The sequence below is a fragment of the Peromyscus leucopus genome, chromosome 1 (assembly GCF_004664715.2).
Source record: "Peromyscus leucopus breed LL Stock chromosome 1, UCI_PerLeu_2.1, whole genome shotgun sequence".
Lineage (NCBI taxonomy): Eukaryota > Metazoa > Chordata > Mammalia > Rodentia > Cricetidae > Peromyscus > Peromyscus leucopus.
In genome coordinates this window covers 127,918,812-127,943,773 of record NC_051063.1, presented here as the reverse complement: position 1 = coordinate 127,943,773, position 24,962 = coordinate 127,918,812, and the positions used below count along the sequence as shown (strand labels likewise).

Here is a 24,962-nt window from a genome sequence, read left to right as displayed (position 1 = left end):
AGATCCACCTGCCTCTGCCCTGTGTTCTGGAATTAAAGGTGTATGCCACTGTGCCCAGCCAACATGCATAAATATTAAATAAAATATTTTTTAAAGATAGGCATCCACTTAAGGGGCATTCCAATCCCTTTTATGGTCTACCCTACTAATTGCAGTTTTAACCATATAGTCTAAATTTTGTCAGTCTTACAGTTTCTATTGCTGTGATGAAACACTACAACCAAAAACAACTTGAGGAGGAAAGAGTTCATTTTGCTTACATATATGGCTTGCTTCCATATCACAAACCATCACTGAAAAAAGTCAGAGTAGGAATTTAAGGCAGGAACCTGAAAGCGGGAGCTGATGCAGAGCCCATGGTAAATGTTGCTTAATGGCTTGTTCATGGCTTGTTCAGGCTGCTTTCTTATACCTTAGGACCACCTGCCAAGGGTTGATACCACCCACAGTGAGCTGGGACCTCCTACATCAACCATTAATCAAGAAAATATCCTACACACTTATCTACAGGCAATATGGTGGGTGTAATTTCCTCAAGTAAGAGTCCCTCTTCCCAAATGACACTAGTTTGTGTCAAGCTGACAAAACTGACCAATATAGTCGTATTATATAGACAGAACATGCCCAAGCTTTGGAAACTCACAAAAGTGGGACACCAAAAGTGCAGGGAGAAAACATGTGACAGCAAAAGAAGTAGACCAGGCCAAATGAGTCCATCTGCAGAGCTCCCTGGAGGGAGAGGAGTGCTGGGCAGCACTGGAAACAATAACTGCAGAGTTCCCTGGTCGAGGGAGAGGTGTGCCGGGCAGCACTGGACACAGTGAGCTGGGAGTCCTGACCAGAGGGCAGGCCCACAGCCCTCATAAGAACTAAACTCTGGGATTTGGTAGGACAGATTCCTCTGACAGGACTCAGCAGTGGACAGGAATCCCATGCTGTCACTCCATATGACTTGGGGAGGTTGTTAGCGAGGTGCCATTTTGAGAGGAAATCTACTGCTTAACACTGAGCTACTCTGGGAGCCTGAAAACGGGGAAATCCAAGTGAGGATGCCTGACATTCCACAGGATGAGACAGCCCTGGGAATCAGCTGTGAAGGGCAAGAGAACCAGGCTCTGGTACAAATCCAAGGCTGCAAGAGGCTTTGGCTTATGCAGTGAAAGACATAATGTTGTAATGTGTCAGGAACAGATCCCATTAACTGAAAATGCGCAAGCGGGCGCGCGCACGCACGCGCGCGCACACACACACGTGTTTGTGCACACAGACTGGAAAACTCCACTTAGCAAGACTGCAGTTTTATGGAAGATGATATGTAGACTTGATACAGTATCTATCTATCAGAATCCCAGCAAGATGTTTTCTAGACACAGACAAGTTCGTGCTAAGATGTATGTGAAAAGGCTGAAGAAGTATAACAGTCTGAACAATTCTGAAAGGAGTAAGAATAAGGTCTACCTGATTTTTAAATCCTGAAGGTAACATAAGACTGTGTGATAGTGACATTAAGGATCAACAGAGTAAAACAGAAACAGATCTGCACAAATGTGCCCCAGTGATTTCTAACAAATTTGTAGGAGCAACTCAGAAGAAGAACAGCTTTCTACAGTGGGGCAATCAGTTTTTATATAAGTGAGGGAAAAGAAAACTTCAGCGAAAGTCTCAGGTGTTACACACACAACCCACCACTTAATTACAAATCTTTTAGAAAAAAAAAATAGGAGGAAAAACCCTTAGGACCTCAGACTGACAAAATCATACCTCAGATGTGATTTAAAAAAAAAAGTCCATATCATATAAGAAAAAGCTAATGAATTAAGCTTTATCAGAATTAAAAACAGTTGTACTATAAAAACAAACAAACAAAAGACACCCATAAACCAGAGAGAAAGCATATAGAGATCACATATCTAAAAAAGAATGTGAAGTATCTGGTATCCATAAAAAACTTTAAACAGCAGACAAAAAAAAAAAAAAAAAAGAAAAAGAAAAAGTCCAGAGAAACAGAACACAATGGGGGAAGGGGGCACATTGCCAACAACAGTAAGTTAAGCATAATTAGTCACTTTTCTTTGGCTGTGAGAAGACCTTATTTTAGCATACAGTTACACAGGGAGAGTCTAAAATATTAGGGGAAGCAATGCAGCAGGTGCCAGGAGCAGGAAGCTGAGAGAACACATCTTCAATAGTAAACACAAAGCAGAGAGAGAACTGCAAGGGGGGTGAGGCTGTACCTCTCAAAATGCATTCTCCATGGCTTACTTCCTCCAGCAAGGCTGCAACTCCCCATAATCTCCTGAAACAGTGCAACCTAGAGGGGACCAAGCACTCAAATGCCCAAGCCTATGAGGGACATTTCTCATTCAAACCACCACAGTCAGTAAGTACATCCAAAGGTACTAACATTAGCAAGACCACAGTGAGATGCCATCACACAACCATCACGATGGCGAAACTAAGAGCAGTGAACCCAGAGCTAAAAGGATATTGTGAAAGAGGGTGCAGAAAGACTGCAACGTCAAAGAACCAGAACATTTGCTACAAGATACTATCTTCTATCTATGACAGGGAAGCTAGACCAATAAGATATGGTCACCTAAACAATACCAACATGATAACACCACCAGCTGACATGCCAACATGAATGGGAGAAATCTCACAAGGCCCCACCACTTGATGAAGCAAGCTAGAGTCAATTAATGGCTGCCGAGAAAGAGAGATTCAATCTTCCCAGGGACCAGTCCCCCAATAAGTTATCTAACTTCAAGTGGTCAGCCCTAAACACATGCACATATGAGCAACACTAAATGGATTCAGTAAGGATGTGTGTGCATGTGTGCATGTGTGTGCATGTGTGTGTGTGTGTGTGTGTGTGTGTGTGTGTGCATGTGTGCTAAAGAAGAAGGAATCATGAATGAGGAGATGAGAGCAGTTGAAGATGGAGGGGGTAAATTGATGTAAATACAGTACCCAGGCATGAAATTCTCAAAGAAAAATAAATTTATAAACAGTGCTTTATGGACATGGCGCAACAGTGCTCTCATGAACTCCGTAGCTGTGGCTGCCTGCACAGGACTTGTCCAAGATCAACTGAGTTAACACTTTACCATGGGGTGAGAAGGGGTTCCGAGCCCCCATTCCTAAGTGAAGAGCTATTGACAGTTGGTAGTTTCTGGGAGGGGCAGTCAATTTTCCTATTAGGTGGACCCCACTCCAACGAACAGCCCCACACCCAGAAGTTATGTACAGACAGCACAAACTGGAGTCCATGGATTATTAAACTTTAAAAAAAAAGAAGGTAAGAATGGGAAGAGGCAGGGAAGGGGCAAATCTGGGAGGAGTTAAGGGGATGAACTGAGGGTGAATATGATCAGAACACATTGTATGAAATTCTCACTGCAAAAATATCTACTGCAATCTACAGGATGTCTGAAAAGGTTTAAATTCTGTTACCTAAATAGGAAGCACCCAACGGGTCTCTTGCCGTCTGGAAGAGGACAGGTTCGTGGACAGAGGGTGTGGCTACATCCACTGTCGTCCATGCTACGCTATGTGATGACCCACAAGCCACGCGAGTGATCTTCTGGCCTTCCAGGCCTTGCACCAGTGTGGGCTTTCTGTTAACTGTGGTTGTGCCATTGCCCTGCTGGCCATGGTCATTGTCCCCCCAAGCATACACCTATGAAGGGGGAAAGAATTTTCAGTTTTAAATTTCACATCATTTCTACAAACACTTACTAGAAAATGCATAAAACATATCATGGCACATGAAAGAACTGCACTCTTAAAGATAAAAAAAAAATATTTCAAAATATAACAAAAGTGCATGAGTACATTTAGTTCTGAGGGAAAAAAATCAACCATGAAAATGCTTCCCAACAACTATAAATGTTACTTAATATTACTCTAATTAATTTATCCTTTTTTGGGTGAGAGACAGAGGATGCAGGACACATCATTGCTTTGGCTAAGTGCAGTAAATTCACCACACTATAAGCTGTAAAGAAAAAATAAAAATACCATGCTCATTTTTCACATAATTTGCTTTTAGGTTTTATAGAGTATAATTCACTTCAGACTAAACAGTAATGTTAATTTCATTTTCATAAACCAAATTAAAAATATGGCTCCATGGGCTAGTCATGGCATATTCTTCTCAAAGCAACAAAATCAGTAATATCTATCAAATCCTGTGCATTTCCAAAATAAAGTAGGTGTAGCCTCTATCATATAAATATAGCCTCTATTGTGTTGGTATAGACTCTATCATATAAGTATAGCTAGCTATACCTAGTAAGTAGGTATAGCTTCTATAATGCATCAGGTTTTTTCTAAAGTAAATACTGCTAAAAGCTTAGGGGTAGTAGTATTTTCACTGATTTTTATATTCCAGCATGGATTTCAGAATAGAAAGGCAGGTTTGCCAAGACCCTCCAACCCAACCTTGACAATTAAGCAATACACCAATAAACAAGATGAACACTGCTCCACCTTAACAGCTCTCCAATATTAGGTTGGTGCAAAACAGATTACAGTTCTGGAGCATGAATTTTAAATCACTGTAAGCAGGTTCAAACAAGTACTTTTAAATCAAAACAGAAATCATTACAACCAATAGATATATTTTTGCCAATGAAAAATAAGTTTATTTGTTCATACAGTATAAAAATCCAAGCTGCAGGATTTGACAAATTCTTAGAAAGTATTATCTTCATCCTGTTGGTTGTGGAAATGTTTTCCCTGCAAGGTATTTAAAGCTGTGGCAGGTGGGCAGTAAGAGGTCTGGTGGATAAGGCAAAAGATCATAGCCCAGCTAGTTTAACCTTTGAATCACTGGTTGAACAAACAGTTCATCTCAATGATTTGCTGAGCATAATTCTCAGATGCAATGGTTTGGGCAATCATAAAGCAATAATGGATCACACTAGCAGCACACCATCAACAATGACCATGGCCTTTTTCTGGTTTGTTTTCTGTTTGTTTTGTGCACGTTTTGTTTTGGAAAGTGCTTTGGAGTTTCTTCTCTAACCACCAAGCATATCACAGACGGCTGTCCTATACAATCCCCACTTTTCATCGCACATCACGATCTAATCAAGAAATAGTTCCATTACTCATAGATCAAGAAAGGACAACAATGCAAAACAATATTTCCTTCTTTTTGTACAGCTCATGAAGCACCCACGTCTGGGAAGTTTTCTCACTTTCCAATTTGCTCCAAATACTGAGTGACTGTTGAGTTAGTTGTCAACATCCTGTGAACCTCTATGATCAGCTGTCATGACTGTCATCATTTGGTCATTGTCAACTCCTGATGCTCAGCCATTATCTTGAAGGCTCATTTGTAAAATGTCTTGAGCCCCCACTGCATTGTCCATGTGGTTATAGTTCCTGGGCCAGACACATTGCTGGTTTTGTGAATTGCCACCACTGCTTTATGAGTCATTTTGAACATGGGTAAGAAATATCACTAAAATTTGGTTTTTGTCTAGTATTATTTCAGTAGTATAAAATAAATGACAAACAAGTATAAGTGTGTGTGTGTGTGTGTGTGTGTGTGTGTGTGTATGAGGGAAAGAGAGAAATGTAAATTAAAATGATGTATAATAGGGGTCGATGAGATGGCTCAGCAAGTAAAAGTCCTTATGGCCAAGACTGATGACCTGAGTTAGGTCTCCAAGACTCATATGGGAAAAGGAGAGAGTCAACTCCAGAAAGTTGTCCTCTGACTTAAACATGTGTGTATACATGCACACAGACAGACAGACAGACATAAACACACAGAGATAAAACAGTTGTAAAAAAATTATATATAATAAACCATTTATTTAAGAATATTTTTCAGTATCAAATGGCAAATTTCAACAACATAAAAACTGTGATTACATTTGCACCAATCTAATATTAAAACTCATCTAAGCATTCCAGGAATTTAGGGATATTTTTTGTTTTTATTTTCTTGGTATAGCATGCTGAAAATGTAGTGCAGGCTGGCCTGCAACCATTCAGTATATAACATAGGCTGGCCTTCAACTAGCTACTCTCCAGCTTCAGACTTCCAAACACTGGGATTCCAGGCATACATACTCTAGGATACCCAATCGAGTATTTCATTTTGACGAGACAAGAACTGTTCCCTGATGAGCACTCAAGAGGGCACCTTACCCCAGCCTGCTAGAGCCTCACCTGCCCTGAGTCTGTGACCGCCAGGCAATGCAGGGCTCCAACCGCCACATGCACGATCTTCTTCCCTCTCAGTCCTTCCACTACCTGAGGCTTCCGCACATGCACATCTGAACCGTGGCCCAGTCTGAAGTAGTCCCCTTTCCCCCTGAGAAGAACACAACAAACAGTTCTACTATCACTGCATGGTTACAATTTAACAATGCTATAAGAAAACATTCACTGCCACACACACCTAGAGTGGAGGGATAATGTCACATACAGTAAGTACTAAAGATCCTTGAACTCTGCCACTATATACCATAATCCAAACTAATCCATACTAACTTGGCAGGAAGGACCCTTCTTGTGATGTGGTATGTCATACAATAGCTCAGTTACTGTAGATTTCATTGTAAAGAAACTGAACAGCCGACACTGCACACTCCCCTCCCAAGTGCTCTCGGATGTATTTTCAAGTTGCTAACTGCCTGACATGCCATCCAAGGATGGTCTGCACACCCATTCCTGTAGACTTTTTTTTTAATATATATATATATATTATTTTACAATACCATTCAGTTCTACATATCAGCCATGGGTTCCCCTATTTCCTGTAGACTTTTTAAATAACACCAGCTCTCACAACACACGAGTAGAAATTTTTTTCAGAACCAAAGGAAGTTAGAAGTCTATTTTGTTCTCCTTATTTCATATAGCTTCCAGTATAATGTAATACAGATTTTTTTAAAAGCTATATAAACATCGTGCAAACTAATTCAAAGCTTCTCTAGATTTTCTTTACATAATGAACTGTAAGATCTTTCTTTTTCATAATTTTATCAGTAATCTCAATTCAACAATTCAATATAGATTTTTTCCCCCCACAAAAAGATGTCAAATGAGTAAGAAAGTAACAGTTTTACAAGCAACCTTGCCTGGGCACAAGGCAAATCCTGAGTTCTCCACACATTCCGCCTTCAGCAATGACACTGACAAAGTTTACATACCATGTCCACACCACTCCTGACTTGGTGAGTGCCAAGGAAAACTGAGCTCCACACTCAATCTGGCAAACACCCTGGCCATTTAGTCTCTCGATGTTCTGGGGAATGTTACAGCCTTCACTTCCTCCTCGGCCCAATTTTCCAAAATCACCATCACCCCAGGAAAATACCAAACCTAGGTTTAAAAAATAATACCTCAGGCAAATACTTAGTAACATCTACCCAGCTAGAAACTTAGCATCACACCAGCTCCTACCTTCATCAGTCAGAGCCAGCGTCTGTGCATCTCTGCTTCCACAAGCAACCTGGATCACTCTGTGACCAAGAAGGACTTTTACCTACTCGATTACAAATTTAAAAACAGAATGAAGCATGGGGACAGAAAAAGCAATGGAAATTTTCCAACAGAGTGAAAATCAATAATGTTCATGTCTTTAAAAACCTAGACGTGAGGCTTATCTTCACTTAAAAAAATCAAAGTGATAAAGCTTTTTATAAGCAACAAAAATGTGTATAATCACCATTTTGGGCTTCAGCTGTGTTGTATTGTCCCCATGTCCCAGTCGGCCATACTCGCCAAGGCCCCAGGTGTACAGTTCCCCACTGGATGTCAGGGCTGCACTGTGAGAACTCCCGCAGGCAATGTCCCTGATGCGCTTGGTTTTCAGGGCCTCTATCAACCTTGGCTTGTCACAGTTCCTAAGGCAAGAGTAAAGTACACACCTTACCAATCGTCTTTTCACAGAGATGGTCCATTTTTGGTCAACAAAAAATATGTATCACTCGAACTATCAAACCTTAAAAAAAAAGTGTGTGGCCAGACGGTGGTAGCACATGCCTTTAATTCCAGCACTAGGGAGGGAAAGGCAGGTGGATCTCTGTGAGTTCCAGGCCAGCCTGGTCTACAGAGCGAGATCCAGGGCAGGCAGCAAAACTACACAGAGAAATCCTGTCTCAAAAAACCAAAAAAAAAAAAAACAAACAACAACAACAAAAAAAGTGTGAAACCACAGTGTATCCATCCAGGTTTTTTAAAATTAATATTTACTCCAATAAATAATTTATGTATATAATTTTCTACAAAACTATGAAAAATACACTATTATTACTAGTTAACAGTTTCTTACTAATAAGCAAGATTGAAGGAAACAGTCTTACATTCTACTGAAGTGTCCAAGTTTTCCATCATCACCTTCACCCCATGAAAATACTTTCCCATCCACGGTTAAGGCTGTAGCATGCCGGCCACCTGCAACATTCATACAGGGGAAGTTTGCCAAAGTGTAGTGTATAAAAGGTTCACCATTTGCTACCCATTCTGCCTGGCATACATCATGTACTCAATATGCATGTGTTAACTAAATGAATAAATAGACCCATCACCACAGTTATAAAAGCTTTCTGGGTGACATAGATGTAAAGTAAGTGGACTTTTAGTAAATCACAAATTGTTAAAAATATTTTACCTGAAAAGAACCAAAATAATAATGACTGTTCATGGGCTTCCATTACTTTAAATAGATTAAAAAGTCCAAACTAAGATAAAAAGAATGAAAATAAGGACATTATAATTAGGCAGACTGTCAAATGCCATGATAAATACTCCATGATGTGCCCAGCAGTGGGACTATTTTAACAATCTCCATTACTGGCAGTTAAGACATCATACCCACTATTCTGAAAGCACATCAGCTATGCTTTTCCCTGACACTCTCCCAGGCCAATGTTCTGCCTCAGGCATGCCTCAGGCATGCGTTCTGGCTGTATAGTCAGGGCACTACAAACCACTGAGCTCCAAGACGATGGAGCAGATGGGGCTCCTGGTACCCAGTTTTCACTTTCTATGTTATCACCAACAGAAAACTCCATATTATCAGGGGCAACAACAAGCTTAACTTTAGAGAGGGGCTGCATGGGGCCATCTTCCCACAGAGACAGGCCAGAAGAGCCAGTGCTCTTCACAGGCAGATGACTTACAGGTGGGCTCAGACCCTAACCCAGGAGCTAACAGGGGAGAAAAGTAAATTCTTGTTTTGTTTGTAGGTTCTATCAAACCCTATCGAGTACCAGCATGAATTGAGCTTGGTATGGAGAGTTCCGTTCCGTTCCTCAGGAGTCTCTAGCATGGTGCTTCATAACATTTTAGTAATGCCAAAGCTAAAACTGAAGGGCAGCAATGAACTTGCTTGAAAATTATCTTTCTCATCACTGAGAATTCATAGGTACTTCGGGGAATTTGATGAAAGCCACTGACTTTTCATAGTCAAATAGCATATTTAAGCAATAGAACTTTATAATTTCATAGCTAAAAAATGTTGGGCCTGACATAATCACTCTAGGACTGAACACACTATCCTTGAGAGGTACACCCATACACCTGAAATGCCAACAATGCTGACTTCCAAAAAAGCATTATTAAGTACTAATAACAAAATCTTAGACGACCCAGGGACTCACATCATCCACCTTTTTCTTCAGAATGGTTAACTAAAACTTGAAAAAGAACACAAGGATACTTCTGGGAGTTCCTGAAGGGCCTCTATCACTTGCAGGAGCAAAAGGCATATTAGGCACATGAACACTAATACTAGACTCGTACCTGAGTGAACCGCTACCTTCTTGACCACATAGCTGCTGAGGGCTGTGATCTGCCGAGGAATAGGAACCGTCCCACTAGACATACCCAGCCCCAGGCGGCCATTTGTGGCTTCTCCACAAGAATACACCTTCCCTTCCACAGTCACTGAAAGAACAACCAGAAGAAGTCTCACTTCTCACAACATAAAAGCTACTTTTTAAAATACGTGTTAAACATGATTTTCCCAATATTAGAGTAATCATACCTGCAAACAAGCTCTTAGAACCACCAGCCACCTGAACCACATTCAGAGCGGACAGAGTCTCAGAGAATGAAGGAACCTTGATCTGGAATAGTATTTTTTAAAGCAAAGGAAGGAAAAAGATAATGTTTAAACATTTTCAATCCTAAGTGATTCAACAGATGACATACAGAATTGCTGCTAATTTGTGATAACCTTAACTACAGGAGGCCTTAGCTCTTAGAAATACAAACTGAAGTATTTTGGAGATAAAAGAATACAATTAGATTTACTTAGAGTGGATTTGCAGGGCAGAAACACAATTAGAACAGGGGTTGGGGAGATGACTCAGTGAAGGGCTCGCCATGCAAGCATGGGGATTTGAGTCCAATCCCCAGAGTCCAATAAAAGAGCCAGGGGTGGTGCTCTGTGCTTATCATCGCAATGCTGGGGAAGAAAGGCAGCTGGATCCTTTGGAGCTTGCTGGTCAGCCAATCTAGCCTAATCCCAATGAGTTTGGGACTAATGAAAGACCCTGTCTCAAAAAACCAAGGAAATGGTGCCTAAGGAACTGCCATATGCATGAACAAAAAAGCAGCTAGTTGTAGGCAACTTTTGGAGTCTGAAACAGGGACATGAGAGGTCACAACTCTGAACCCTTTCTACTTTCTGTACTAAAAGGTATAAAATGAAATATATATGCTATGATTTGAGCATAAAAGGCTACCACAGGTTCATGTGTTTGAACAGTTAGTCTCCAGCTCTTGATACTCTTCTGGAGAATTGAAGATTCAGTAGCAGGTAGGAGGTAGGTAGAGGAAAGAGGATACTTGGGGGTTGACCTTGAGGGTTAAAGCACAACACTGCTTGTGGTCTTCTTTCTGATTCCTGATCTGCTCAGATGGAAAAGCAAGCTACTGACACCATGCCTTCCCCACACTGACACACTGTGTCCCTCCTCAAGATGTGGGCCCAAGCACATCTTTCTTTCCTCGAGTTACTTCTTTGAGGTATTTTGTCAGAGCAACAAGCAAGGTCAAACAATATACAATATAAAGATTAAAAATAAAAGAGTAAACTGCTCTTCAAGTCATAGCCTTGTTCACTCTTTCACTCACATCTCTAAGAAATTGTATGCTAATTGGGCATGGTGGGGCACATCTTTAATCTCAAAGCTTGATAAGCAGAGGCAGATGGGGAATCTCTGTGAGTTTAGGGACAGCCTGGCTTACAGAGTTAGTCCAGGTCAGCCAGGGATATATAGTGAGGCCCTGTCTCAAATAGGAAAAAAAAGAAAGAAAGGAAAAAGAGGAGGGAGGGGGGAAGCAGGGAGGGAGGGAGGGAGGGAGGGAGGGGGGGAGGGGGGAGGGGGGAGGGAGGGAGGGAAGGAAGGAAGGAAGGAAGGAAGGAAGGAAGGAAGGAAGGAAGGAAGGAAGGAAGGAAGGAAGGAAGGAAGGAAATTATATGTTTCTGTTTTCCACTGTAGATAGATGTGGTTTAAATTGAAAATCCTCTGTCTAAGAAACCCTTTATTATTATGTTGTGGTTTGTTTTATCATTATGAATGGACCTGGAAATGTAAGGTAAAACAGGCTTTGACCAGATGAGACCTAGATCTAACTGCCAATGACCCCTGCAAAATGGGGATCTGGGACCTTAGGACATAAATGTAATTTAAGGCTGCCCAAATAACAATAAAAATTAGTTCCAGTATGAACATGGAGGAGGTTCAAATAAGTGAGTTCTAATAGTTTCTGCTTCTGGACAATGCAGATAATAGAGGCACATGACTGATGATGTCACCACAGAAAACTAAAAAGAACAGATTTCATCTGATGAACTTGTCTCCCAATACTAAAATTTAGAGGAAGTTTTTTTTTTGGGACTCCTCAAGCAAGACATAATGTACAATGAATTCAATCCCAATTCAAATGCATTATTTGTTATAGTTACTCTTTTTTTTTTTTTTTTTTTGGAAAATCTTACCTTTTTTTGTGAAAAAGTATTTCACAAATTAGCCTTTAACCCAACTATTTATGAAATCAAGTACAAGCATAGAAACAAAATGTCATATGGCTTTCCCTTGGTCTCGGGACTTATTAACAGTGAAGGGAGAGAATGGGAAAAGAGGGAGGGAAAACTGAGGTCTAGAGAGAGAGAGAGAGAGAGAGAGAGAGAGAGAGAGAGAGAGAGAGAGAGAGAGAGAGAGAGAGAGAGAAGTGGGTAAATGATTTGGGGGCGGGGAGATAAGTCTCTACCTACAAGTCACTCCATGATGACAAGTGTGCACATTCAGGTAGGTCTATTTTTGCCCTTTCCCTGTGCTTACAAAGCATCCTCTCCATAAAAGCTATACTACCTCGAATATCGAGAAAGCAAAAAAGTCACAGTTTATTCATCTGTGTACCACTACAGCATTTTTACACATTATTCTCTAAGTGTAAGTGTTTTACTGTACCAAAGGCAAGATAGTCATAATCTACAGTTTTGACCTGTGCATGGTCATATCATTTCACATATGTTCTAGTTTATGCCATAGTCTATTAGGGCCAGAATACAACTATATCTAAAGGAGAGAAGCTGCTCACAAACTCAACCTGACACAATATATTACCATTGAAAATGGAATTCAAAACCCACATCCAGAAAGTGGTACTTTAAAGAGCCTCAGACAGAAGCAACAACAAGCACTCACATCAGTCACAGGGAATGGAGTGAATACCTTAGAGCCTTTGAGCCCTCCCAACTGGTCCTTGTCATTCAGTCCCCACACAAACACTTTGGTTCTTATTGTAGCTGTTGACTCCAACCCCGAAGTCTTCTTTCTAATAAGACTAGGCAGGAAAACAAAGGTAGAATAAAGCTTATTCAGCACAAAGCATTTAACACACACAAGAGCACCTCCAAGTAATGAGCACACTCTAGTTATTCTTAGAAACTCTTACAAGATCTTCTTTAACACATAAAACCACCAATCTGTATATGAGAAAGTGCTCCAGAGGACCAACATTTCTAGTGACATGGATGAAAGTTATACATTAAACTGTATCTTACTTTCAGTACAGTAAACATTTATACGTTAGTCTGTTTTGTTTTCATCCATTTGATTGTTTTTGAGTTTGGGGTCTCACTATGCAGCCCCATCTGGCATGGAACTCACTAGCTAGGCTAGGCAGTTCATTAAACTTACAGAGATCTGTCTGCCTTGACTCCCTGGGTGCTAGGATTATAGGTGTGTACCATCACACCTGGTAACATGTTATCTTTTAATAGCACAATTTATATCTTATCCTTTTATTTTTAGTGGAGAACATTCCAGAATCAGATAAATTGGTCATTACCAGATTCTGTGAGGCAAAACTTGAAAATCCATGGCATATCTGCTTTCTTCCTAAACACAAGTTAAACATAACACTGCTTCACTGGCTAAGAACAAGCTGGAGGTTCTGCCATCCTCACACTCCTGGGCTGCTGCCTACCTTGCTGAACCCATCTCCTGACCTGTCCTTGATGGTAGGACACCGAGTCACCATCAGCCACAGTACTCCAGTTCTTAATTTGATAAAGGCTCATAGTGCACAGGACAGAGTTAAGATTGTCTCAGCTTTGATGCCAAGTGCTAAAATTCTGCTTCTTTTACTTGTTTTTTTTTTTTTTTTTTTGAGCCATTTTTATAAGGAATGGAAGATTCTGGGTTTTAGAAACTATGCTTTATGTAAATAGGTCTTTTTAAAAATAAATAAATGTTATATAGCAATAAATATTTACTTTAGGAGATCAAAACCCCATGGTATGGAAATAAAAATGTAGAAAGCTGACTTATCTGATAAGAGGCAAAGTAGAACAAATTAATATACAAAGTACCAAATTATCATGTAATAGATTTTGGTCAAAAATACAGCTGGGAAACAAGTACTGATATTCAGAATATTCAATGAGTGGTACGATGTTAAGTACTGAATGGTCAGCTAAACATAGTCACTGTGGACACATGCAATTTGGGGGCAGGCTCTGAGAAAGACTGCTTAGACTGCTAATTAATCCAGACATTATTAGATTAATTAATAGGATTATTTGGGAATTTAAAGATGCACTCAAATGTCTCAATTTTCTTGTTAGTGTATTCAATTACAAAGAAAAACAACAACAACAAAAAACCCTCATCACTAAATTATGGTTACCTCAAATATATAATAGATGTATTAATTATACCTGCCCAATTCATTTTAGTAGCCACTAAACAAACTAAACAAGAAAAACAATTCTCACATATTGCAAATAAGCTAGTATGTATGTGTGTGTGTGTGTGTGTGTATATATATATATATATACTGTTTTCTGTGGTGGTATTGTGTTCCCCAAAGTGCACGCTAATAAACTTATCTGGGGTCAGAGACAGAACAGCCACAATATTAAACATAGAGGATAGGCAGTGGTAGCTCACGCCTTTAATCCCAGCATTCCAGGGGCGGAGATCTACCTGGATCTCTGTGTGTTCAAGGATACAGCCAAGCATGGTGACTCATGCCTTTAATCCCAAAAAGTGAGCCTTTAATTCCAGGGAGTGGTGGCAGAAAGCAGAAAGGTATATAAGGCGTGAAGACCAGAAACTAGAAGCTTTTGGCTGGTTAAGCTTTTAGGCTTTTGAGCAGCAGTTCAGCTGAGATTCATTCTGGATGAGGACTCAGAATCTTCCAGTCTGAGGAAACAGGATCAGCTGAGGAAGTGGCAAGGTGAGGTGGCTGTGGCTTGTTCTACTTCTCTGATCTTCTAGTATTCACCCCAATACCCAGCCCAGATTTGTTGTTATTAATAAGACCTGTTAAGATTCATGCTACAGTTTTCTTTTCAACATCTATGAAGAGGTTTTGAAATAAGGGAGGACAGCATATAAAACCAACCTCACAGGCCCTGGAATGAACTGGCTCACCCCACAGTTGCTGGCCCACTCATGACAAGAGCATGTGTTGAGCAGTAGTACAGATAGAGCTACTCTTTCTGTCTCCTTACATCACTGAAAGTAACTTACAGCAAAATGTGTTTGGTCAACTGAGTGGCCTCCAATGCCTATGGAAGGCTCTGGCCCTACTAGGAGCCCTACATGGCCTTAGCAATGCTGGAAACATAGAAATTTATTTTGCACATGGTTTGTCTGAACAACTCCATGTGTACCAATTCATCCACAAAAGCACAACATGTGAGAAAAGTGATTATCTACAATGTTGCTGTTAGGACAGCAAATGAAGCCTAAAGAAGTCCTTGTTATACACATGTCACGGAATAAACACACAAATGGAAGAAGCTGTCACCCCTGACATATGCTACTCAATTCCTTTTGCCTGCCCACCCTGCTTCACAACACTGACTCTTCCTGTTGGGGGGCAACATTCCACTTTAGTCCCTCAAGTCAGTATGCAATCCTCTTTCTTCCCGGCTCTAACATCAAACTGATGCAGATGAGTCTGTCTAATTTCATTTGTGTGTCCACCACAGGGCTGACCCACAGATGTGTCCACAGACACATGGTGAATGATGATTACAGTAACAGTCATCACTATCTCACATACACAGTCAGGAATAACAAGAAGTCATAAGATTTCATAAAAATTATACACAAGAACCTCAAGATAATCCAGAGACAGTTGTATAACAATGTCCAAGTACTTAATGCTACCGAATTATAAACTTAAAATTGCTGAAATGGAAAATTATACTTAGTATATTTTACCATAATACAGAAAAACTAAGACATTTAAGTTAATAGTAAAATAACTGGCAATAAAATATACCATGGCATTTCTGTAGAAAATCATATTCTAGCATAGAAAAGGAAGCTACAAGGATTTACACCATAACGGTAACAAAGACGTTTCAGGTTAAAAACAAAAGTAAACTTTTTTTTTTCCAATCCTCTTTCCAATGTTTTTTTTTTTTTTTTTTTTGAAATGTGTATTTTTTAATGTTTTATTCTTTGAAAACTCGACTGAATGCTCACACATCCTAGTAGGCATGCTACTCTCTCCCCTCATTGAGAGTAAACACGAGCATCTGTGCATGGGATACAAGGTAAGCAAGCCCAGCAGCAGGACCTCTCACCTGCCAGTGCTGCTTTTGTCGTCCTCCTCCTCCTCATTATCTGAAGCCAGAAAAGGGACCGCAGCCAAGTCCTCCTCCTCAGCACGGATGCGTCCCAGCAGGATGAGACCATGGATTTTACAGTCAATTCCTGAGCTCCTGCACTGTTTGATTGCAATCTCGATGTACCTGTGATACTGGATGAGAAAAGAATGAGCTACAGACTTCTCAGACTCAAGAGACAGACACTGAGATTCTGAGAAAATGGCAGATTACAAAGTGCATCTGTGATTTCATGAGTCTGGGTAGAAGAAGGCCAAGATGAAAGGCCTTCAATGGAGAAATAACAGAAAGAACTACAGAAAACAGGTTTTATTTTCTGCCCCCAAAGAAGCCAGTTAGCTCATCTGACCACACCAAGGAGCACAGTCAGAGCTGAACCCTGCCAGGAAGTGCCCTGAAGGGGCTCCTAGCTCCCAGGGAAAGCATGAGAATGAGCTGCCAGGAGAGACAGTGTGGGCTGTTGGAAATTCAAACTGGAGGCAGAACTTCAAGTTAACTAGACCTCAGCAAACCACACTAGAAAGAGGTAGAAGAATCTGAAGTTGAACATTTCCAACACTTAAAATCTTCCTTCCTCACCACCGCCTAGAGAAGACAACACTAGGTGAATGAAAGACTCCCATGCTCCTGGATTGGCAGAGTTAATATAAAAACAGCTAGGTTACCAAGAGTAATTAAGAGATTCAATGCAATCTTCTTCAAAGTTGCAATGATATTAACTGAAGTAAAAAAAAAAAATCTTAAAATTCATATGGAAATATAAAATCAACCTGGGTAATCAAAGCAATTCTACGCATAAAGAACACTGCCAGATGTATCATAATACAGGACCTCAAATTACTCCATAGAGCTACAGTGACAGAGACCACATGGTACTGGTACAAAAACCAATATGCAGACAAATAAAACAGAACAGAAGACCCAGAAATAAACTCACACAGCTGTTCTTCAAAAAAGGTGTCAAAAACCAACACTGGAAAAAATACAACTTATTAAACACAACTGATGTCCACCTGCAGAAGACTAAGAAGATCCTTATCTCACTCGACACAAAAATTAAAGTGAACTAGAGAGTAACTGGAAACAGTGAAACTGCTAAAGGGAAATGCAGAGAAAACATTTCACATAGGTATAAACAAGAACTTTCCACACAGAACACCAATAGTAGAGCTAACAACCTCAAGAGTTAACAAATGAAAGTACAAGAAATTTCTGCACAGCAAAAGAAACCATGAGCAGAGGGAACAGCCTGCCTACAGGCTTACAGAAAACCTTTGCCAGATGGATTTTCAAGAGACACAATAAACTCGTATTCGTTCTGCAAGTTATTTTATTACTACTTCACAAGTTCAACAGTTGAAGCACAGGGTACAGCGACAAAGAAGCAATTTCAGTATCATAAATATGGTCAAAAATGTACCACTAAGGAAAAGATACTAAGTGTTTACAAATATGTGTGGTTGTAAAGAGTAACTTCAGCTGGGTGGTGGTAGCACATGCCTTTAATCCCAGCATTCAGGAGACAGAGGCAGGTGGATCTCTGTGAGTTCAAGGTCAGCCTGATCTACAGACTGAGTTCCAGGACAGCCAGGGCTACACAGAGAACCCTGTCTTGAAAAACAAAACAAAAACAAACAAACAAAAAAGAGTAACTCCAATCAAAGTTATTTTAAAGAGTACTAGGAATATGAACCTATGCATATTACCAACAGTGAAAAGTAAAATCAGTTTTGCTTCTTTTCCAAAAGTTAACTGTATAAAATAAGGCATTGAAATACGTAAATCATTTAAGAAGGAAAAAACTGGTTTGAGTGCTAACACCTAATTGTCATCCATGTCCTACATGAAATCATACAAAAAGAAACAAGACTATAACTCACCTCTGCACAGTCATTTAGCAGGGGCACAGTGGTGTCAGTTTGGTTGATATTAATGGTCTTTAGCTCAATTAGATTATTTAAGGAATTTCCACCTAGGACAAAAAAATGTAAAGAAATCAAACAAACAATCTTTATTAAACATAAGGAAGGAAAGGCTTCTTTTATAGGAAATGAATTCAATTACCTGACACCACAACCAGGGATGGCATGTAGCTACTGTCTGCTGGATCTACTATCATTTTTAACCTATGAACAAGAACATCTGGGAAAATCTCCAAACGAATCCAGTGCTTTTTTTAAAAAGAGAAGAAAAAAATATACTCTCAGTTACCAAAATTTAAGTTTATTTAGCTGCTAAAAGTTATCACTAGGAGCCAGCATGGTGGCTCAGTGGACAGAGGCACTTGCTGCTAAACCTAGGAACCTGAGTTCAACCCCCACGAACCTACATGGTTGAAAACCAACAAGTTCTGAACCCCATGTGCATGCACACATACAAGTAAATAAGGCATTAAGTTAAAGTAAAATAAAATAGGATCATTGAAGCCTGAACCTGAGATTTTTATATACAAAATATAGAGTGAAAATCTACCCTTACTCTGGAAGAAAGAACATCTTCCCCACCACTTGCTGATTAGAGCAGTCTTACTCCAAGTCACATAAATGATACATTCATAGACTTCTGACCAGGGTTAGTCCTTTTATACCAAGGCTTGGTCACAGAAAACATTAGAGTTGAGATAAAGAAAATGCCCCCTTCCCATCACATCCACCCTGTTGGCACACAAGGTACAAACAGTATTAGTACAATCCCCAAAACTCATCTGTATGTTAGAATAACTTCTAACCAGAAGTATAACAGGAATTAATATTTTATATATGAAAATATTAAAAAAACTGGTCACTTAATAAAATCTGTTGTTCATAGTGTTTAAAAATCTAACAAGAGCCGGGCGTTGGTGGTGCACGCCTTTAATCCCAGCACTCGGGAGGCAGAGCCAGGCGGATCTCTGTGAGTTCGAGGCCAGCCTGGGCTACCAAGTGAGCTCCAGGAAAGGCACAAAGCTACACAGAGAAACCCTGTCTCGAAAAAAAAAAAAAAAAAAAAAATCTAACAACAATACACCATATACTACTCTGTATGTTTAAAATTATTTATGAACTGAAATATGGAAATGAGCGTTGAGGGGGTATCAGCAAAGCTAAAGGTTCTTCAGTTCATTGCAAAGGTCTACAATCTACCTTCCAAATCAAGAGTATTTCCTGATACGCCCCACAAACATTACCTTCCCTTGAGACCCAGAAGACTGCCAACAGGGCTCACTGCCATCAATGAGACGAGAAGCCTGGTTTACGGAGGACGAAACATTCAGGCTCTTCACCATTCGGGACCAGCTGTCTAGAAGCATTCCAGGCTGGCTGCTATGACATCGCTTCAGCTGCTTTCCAGAACGGCCACAAAATACTGCAGACTGCCCTATTGCATAGAGCCACACAGAGGGTAGACAATTGTGGGACTGGACAGAGCCTCCACATTTGAGAAACCAAGAGGACTACACAGCCAAGAGCTCCTAACTATACTATTGTTTAAGTATCTTTGAATTTAAAAAGAGCTAGTTAATAGCAAAAATGGCCTTTAAAAACCATTATTATTTTTTTATCAATTTGAGAGATGAAGTCTGCATAATGCTGTAATTCATTCCACTTAAATCTTCTCAGGTAATAATAGGGCAATGTATTTTCAAACAACCTGTGTCAGTTCTCACACACACACACACACACACACACACACACACACACACACACACACAAAATTATTAGAACTGCTTTTAGGATCTGGGGGAGTAGTTCAGTGGGAGAGTGCTTGCCTGGCATACAGGATGCCCCAGAATCAATCTCTAGCACCACAAAAAATAAAAATAAAAATACTTTTATAAATGCAGAACTAAAGATCAACTTTGTAAAGTATTTACATATCCATTAATAGTAAACTGAGAAATTCACCTAGACTTTCCTAACTAGAAGAACCAGACAAGGCAAAGTAAGCAAACCTCTGTTTGAAAGTACCATAAATAATGAGCTAGAAAAGAATTAAGGCCAGCATCTAAAGAAGGCTAGGGATAAATACAAGTGTACAGAGAAGACATGGCTTGGATCTCACAGATCCTTTTATCACCTATCAGAAAGGACCAAAAAGGTTGTGAGTAGCCACAGAAACCAAGCTGCATTTGAGATCCCCACAAGAAGTACAAAGGAAGAGTAAACTATGAAGTGATGATAGGCTTGGGAGGTGCTTTCTTTTCTGTTTGTTTAATAGATTACAGTTCAACAAACAACTATGTCAGTCAATGATAGTTGATAAAAATGAGCACAAATAGGTATTTATTGCTAGTATCTGACAAAATAACCCTCTCTTCCACCATTCTTTGAACAAAATGAGTATTAGGCCCAAACTAATTCCAGAAACAATTTTTAAAACACAAGGGCCATGGGATGGTAGTTAAGATCACTGGCTATTCTTCCAAAGGACCTAGGTTTAATTCCTAGGCCCTACATGATAGTTCATAGCCATCTGTAACTCCAGTCCCAGGGAATCTGATGATCTTTTCTGGCCTCTGAAGGTACCAGGCATGCAAATGATACACACAGATATACTTGCACCCAAAGTAACCATATACATAAAATAAAATTATTTCAAGGACACAAGGAAACATGACTTAAAACACCAAAAATAAAATAAAAAATAGACTAACAAAGACAAAACACACATACATACATACACACACACACACACACACACACACACACACACACACACACACACGAAAAAGAATAAATGTAGCCAGATAGTTGTGGGATATTTGTACACTGTATAAAGGTGTATTGCTGTGATTGGTGTAGTAAAAAGCTGAACGGCCAATGGCTAAGCAGGAGGTAGAGGAGGGATTTCCTGAGAGAAAAAGGAAAAGGAAGAGGAATATAGGTGTGTAGGAGACACCAGGAGACACAGAGAGGAAACGGGAGGTGTAAGATGGAAGAGAGGCAACACATGATAGAATACAGATTAATATGAATGAGTTAATTTAAGTTATAAGACCTAATTAGGGCCGGGCGGTGGTGGCGCACGCCTTTAATCTCAGCACTCAAGAGGCAGAGGCAGGTGGATCTCTGTGAGTTCAAGGCCAGCCTGGTCTACAGAGCAAGTTCCAGGAAAGGCGCAAAGCTACACAGAGAAACCCTGTCTCAAAAAAAAAAAAAAAAGGATTGAGACAAAAGCAAATACAGATCAAAGAGTGTGCCCCAAATAGAAGAAAAATACAGCAAAGTCAACAAGTGAAAAAAAGATGGAGTGATGGACAATTTTCTAAAACTAAACTAAACTACCAAGCCACAAAATGAAGAAGTGAATATAATACTGGTAAATATAAAAAGCATGCCTCTATGTATGTGCAAAATTTATACACGTTAATACAAAGATATTATTTCAAAATCAGATTAAGAGGAAACAAATACATGGGGCTTAATGGCCCCACAATTAGACTTTTAGCTGAATTTAACAGAAAGACACCAAAGCAAATTCTAATGGCACAGAATTTTTAAAGTGATGAAAGAAAATGCCCAAGAAAAATAATACTCAAAACTATGAGCAGAATAGTGCATGCCTACAATCTCAGCACTAAGGAGACAGGCAAGAGGATCAACAACAGGATCCACTACATAGCCAGTGTGAGGCTAGCCTGACTTCCTATCCCTCTCTCTCTCTCTCTCTCTCTCTCTCTCTCTCTCTCTCTCTCTCTCTCTCTCACACACACACACACACACACACACACACACACACACAGACACACAGACACACAGACACACACACACGTTAGAGCTAATAAGATTAGCAAAATACAGTACTTACACATCAGTTTATTACACACATCCTCACAACAGCAACACAAATTAAGAAAACAACTCCATTTAAAATAGCATGAAAAGCAAATGCTCAGGAATAACTTCGACAATGTTTGCTGTCTATATAATGAAAATTAGAAAAGCACTGCTGACAGAAACTGAACAGTCAGGCAAACACAAAGATTTCTCCCATACATGGGCCAGGAAATGGAATGTTGAAAATGGTCATGTCTAAAGCACACAGATTCAATACAAGCCTTATGAATACCCAAGTGGCTTTTTTAAAATCAGGAGTAGAAAAATGCACCCCAAAATTCATGTATGGCACTGGTTCTCAATGTTCCTAATGCTAAGACGTTTAATACAGTTCCTCAGGCTGTGGTGACCCTCAATCATAAAATTATTTTCGTTGCCACTTCATAACTGTAGTTTTGCTACTATTGTGAATTGTAATATAAATTTCTGTGTTTTCCAGTGGTCTGTGAAAAGGTCATTAGACAATCCGCCCTGCCAAGGGTCAGACTCACAAGTTGAGAACCACTGATGTAGGGGAATCAAATTTGGGTCACAAGCTTTGTCCAGCCTGTAGCGGCTGAGTAATCCTGCTAGGTAATCATTAAAAAAAATAAATAAAAATTAAAAATAAAAAAAAAATAGTGCAAAACAATTTTCCGCAAAAAGGATATATATAAACATCCAAAACAATACACATAAGCACAGACTTGACAAATTATTTTGTCATTAGGGAAATTCAAGTCAAAACTCAAGAAAACATTTCTTACCTACTATGAAGGACATCATAAAGAAAAACCTAAAGACTTACAAATACTAAAAAGGATGTGAACTAGCTAGATGCTGCTACATTACTAGTGGTTATATAAAATAGCACAGCTACTGGCGAAACATTCTGGCAGTAGCTCCAAGGTACACAGCCAACAATTTAAAACCAAGATACAAACGGATACATGCACACCAATGTTAATGCCTACATCATTCACAACAGCCAACATGGAAGACAAGTATTAAATGGCCATGAATAAATAAATGGAAAAAAGCACTTGGTATACACATACAGGGGAAAATTGTAACTATCAACTATATAAGACATATTCTGATTAAACATTACAACACAGATAACCCTGAAGATTATGAGGTAAACTAAGATTTTAATCAGCAGAGTAAATATTTCATAACTCTGCCTATATGATCTACCTAAAGTACACAAATTCACAGACACAGAAAGACAAGCTGACATAAGTTTGAGTCATTTGGGAAGAGGGACTATCAATTGAAAAAATTACCTTCGTAAGATTTGTCTGTGGGCAAGTCCACAATACATTTTCTTTCTTTTTATCATTATTAAGAGATTTTCTATTCATTTTACATACCAACCACAGCTTCCTCTCTCCTCCCTCCTCCCGCCCCCCAGCCTTCCCTCCCAACCCACTCCCCACTTCCAACTCTCCAAGGCAAGGTCTCCATTGGGGAGTCAGCAGAGCCTGGTACGATCAGTCGAGGCCGGTCCCAGGCCCTCATTTTCTTAATTACTGACTGATATGGAGAACCTAGCCCCTAATGGGTGCCACCCATGGTCAGGTGGTCCTAGGTGCAAAAAGAAAGCAGGCTCAGCAAGCCAGAAATAGGAACAAGCCAGGGGTGGGAGCGAGCCAATAGGCAGCACTCCTCTATGGCCTCTGATTCAGTTCCTGCCTCCAGATTCCTGCCCTGACTTCCCTGGGTTACGAATTTGTAAATTGTAAAATTAAATAAATCCTTTCTTCCCTAAGTTGCTTTTGGTCATGCTGTTTGATCACAGTAATGGGAAGCCTAACTAACACACCAGGAATAGGAAAGAGAAGATGAGGAAGTTAATGCTAATGTTTGGTGGCCACAAATACTTTTGAAAATACATAGTAGAAACAGTCGTACAACATCATACTTAACACATTCACTGTAAATTTATAAAGGCAAATTCTATGCTCTGGGCATTTCACATCAATAAAAATATGTAACACAAATGAAAACTTATACTCCACCAATTTCCACCGCATCCAACTAAACATGCTCTTAGTTTCTGGAAATAATTCTAACATTTCTTCTGGAAATTCAGACAAGCATACCTTACTACTCTAAAAGAAAGAAGTAGGGAAATTCCAGGGGAGGAAATGGATCAGACTGCCCCTTCTCTCTAACTGTTCTCCTTCTACAACACTCACTGTACACACATGACCCTAACAGCAAACTTCAGTAATTACTTCACTAGTGGTATTTGATGGAAGAGAAAATGTAAGCATTCAGCTCTACCTGGCTCATTTATCCTGCCAAAAGTATGTCTGGTGTTGTGTTTTTTCGTCTTGAAACATGTCTCACAAAAATCAAAGTCATCACAATTCCTGCATTTGAATCTGGAGCCATTGATAGGGAAAGTCTGACAGCCATCACACCTGTTTTAAAGTAGATAAGAAAATGATGAGGTCATTTTTAAATCATTTTAAAAGAAAACTCTTCCCCCTCAAACAAATCTAGTAATCATAAAACCAGCAACTCACGTGACCCCTGGATGAACACTGGGCACCAACTCCATTTCAGACAGCAACCCAGTCCAGTGAGACTGCTGGGGGAAGTCCACGATGATATCTTTCCCGTTGGCACTGAAAGCTAGCAAAGGACAGAAACTACCTGAGACACCTTTAAAGTCAACATAAACGTACAGCTCTGTCCTCCTGTCGCTCTGTGGTACTGGGCTGTAACTATTCACACTTTATAATACAGGTCAATACTTGGAGGTACAAGCTAAGATACTCAGAGATGAAAAGTCATCAGCTAACTCCAGCAGAGGAAGAATGAGTTCTCTGTGGTTGCACTGATGAGAAGGTACAGACACTCAGTATACTATACTCTTTTATTTATGCTTATAATCTCCACAATAACAAGGTTTTAATTAAAGAAAGTCAAAACTGCACTTAGAACCTTCATATATTAAGAAATAAAACCAGGTTAGTAATGCTAAAACTTTCCATCCTTTAAGAACAATCTTCTGTCAAAACAGTGACTTA

General features: G+C 39.7%; 1 protein-coding gene across 1 annotated transcript in view; it reads right to left on the bottom strand.

Annotated features, from left to right (window-relative positions):
- Positions 1-24,962, bottom strand: part of Herc2 (HECT and RLD domain containing E3 ubiquitin protein ligase 2) — a 191,645-nt gene that overhangs the window by 66,367 nt on the left and 100,316 nt on the right. The window contains exons 51-65 of the mRNA XM_037198198.1: positions 24,456-24,564; positions 24,211-24,350; positions 19,293-19,483; positions 18,191-18,296; positions 18,007-18,098; positions 16,085-16,260; positions 12,711-12,822; positions 10,013-10,094; positions 9,769-9,912; positions 8,328-8,418; positions 7,691-7,868; positions 7,426-7,507; positions 7,173-7,344; positions 6,187-6,331; positions 3,454-3,679 (exon numbers count right to left, since the gene is read on the bottom strand). Coding sequence (XP_037054093.1) covers positions 3,454-3,679; positions 6,187-6,331; positions 7,173-7,344; positions 7,426-7,507; positions 7,691-7,868; positions 8,328-8,418; positions 9,769-9,912; positions 10,013-10,094; positions 12,711-12,822; positions 16,085-16,260; positions 18,007-18,098; positions 18,191-18,296; positions 19,293-19,483; positions 24,211-24,350; positions 24,456-24,564 — 2,046 coding nt within the window. The remainder of the gene's footprint in view (positions 1-3,453; positions 3,680-6,186; positions 6,332-7,172; positions 7,345-7,425; positions 7,508-7,690; positions 7,869-8,327; positions 8,419-9,768; positions 9,913-10,012; positions 10,095-12,710; positions 12,823-16,084; positions 16,261-18,006; positions 18,099-18,190; positions 18,297-19,292; positions 19,484-24,210; positions 24,351-24,455; positions 24,565-24,962) is intronic.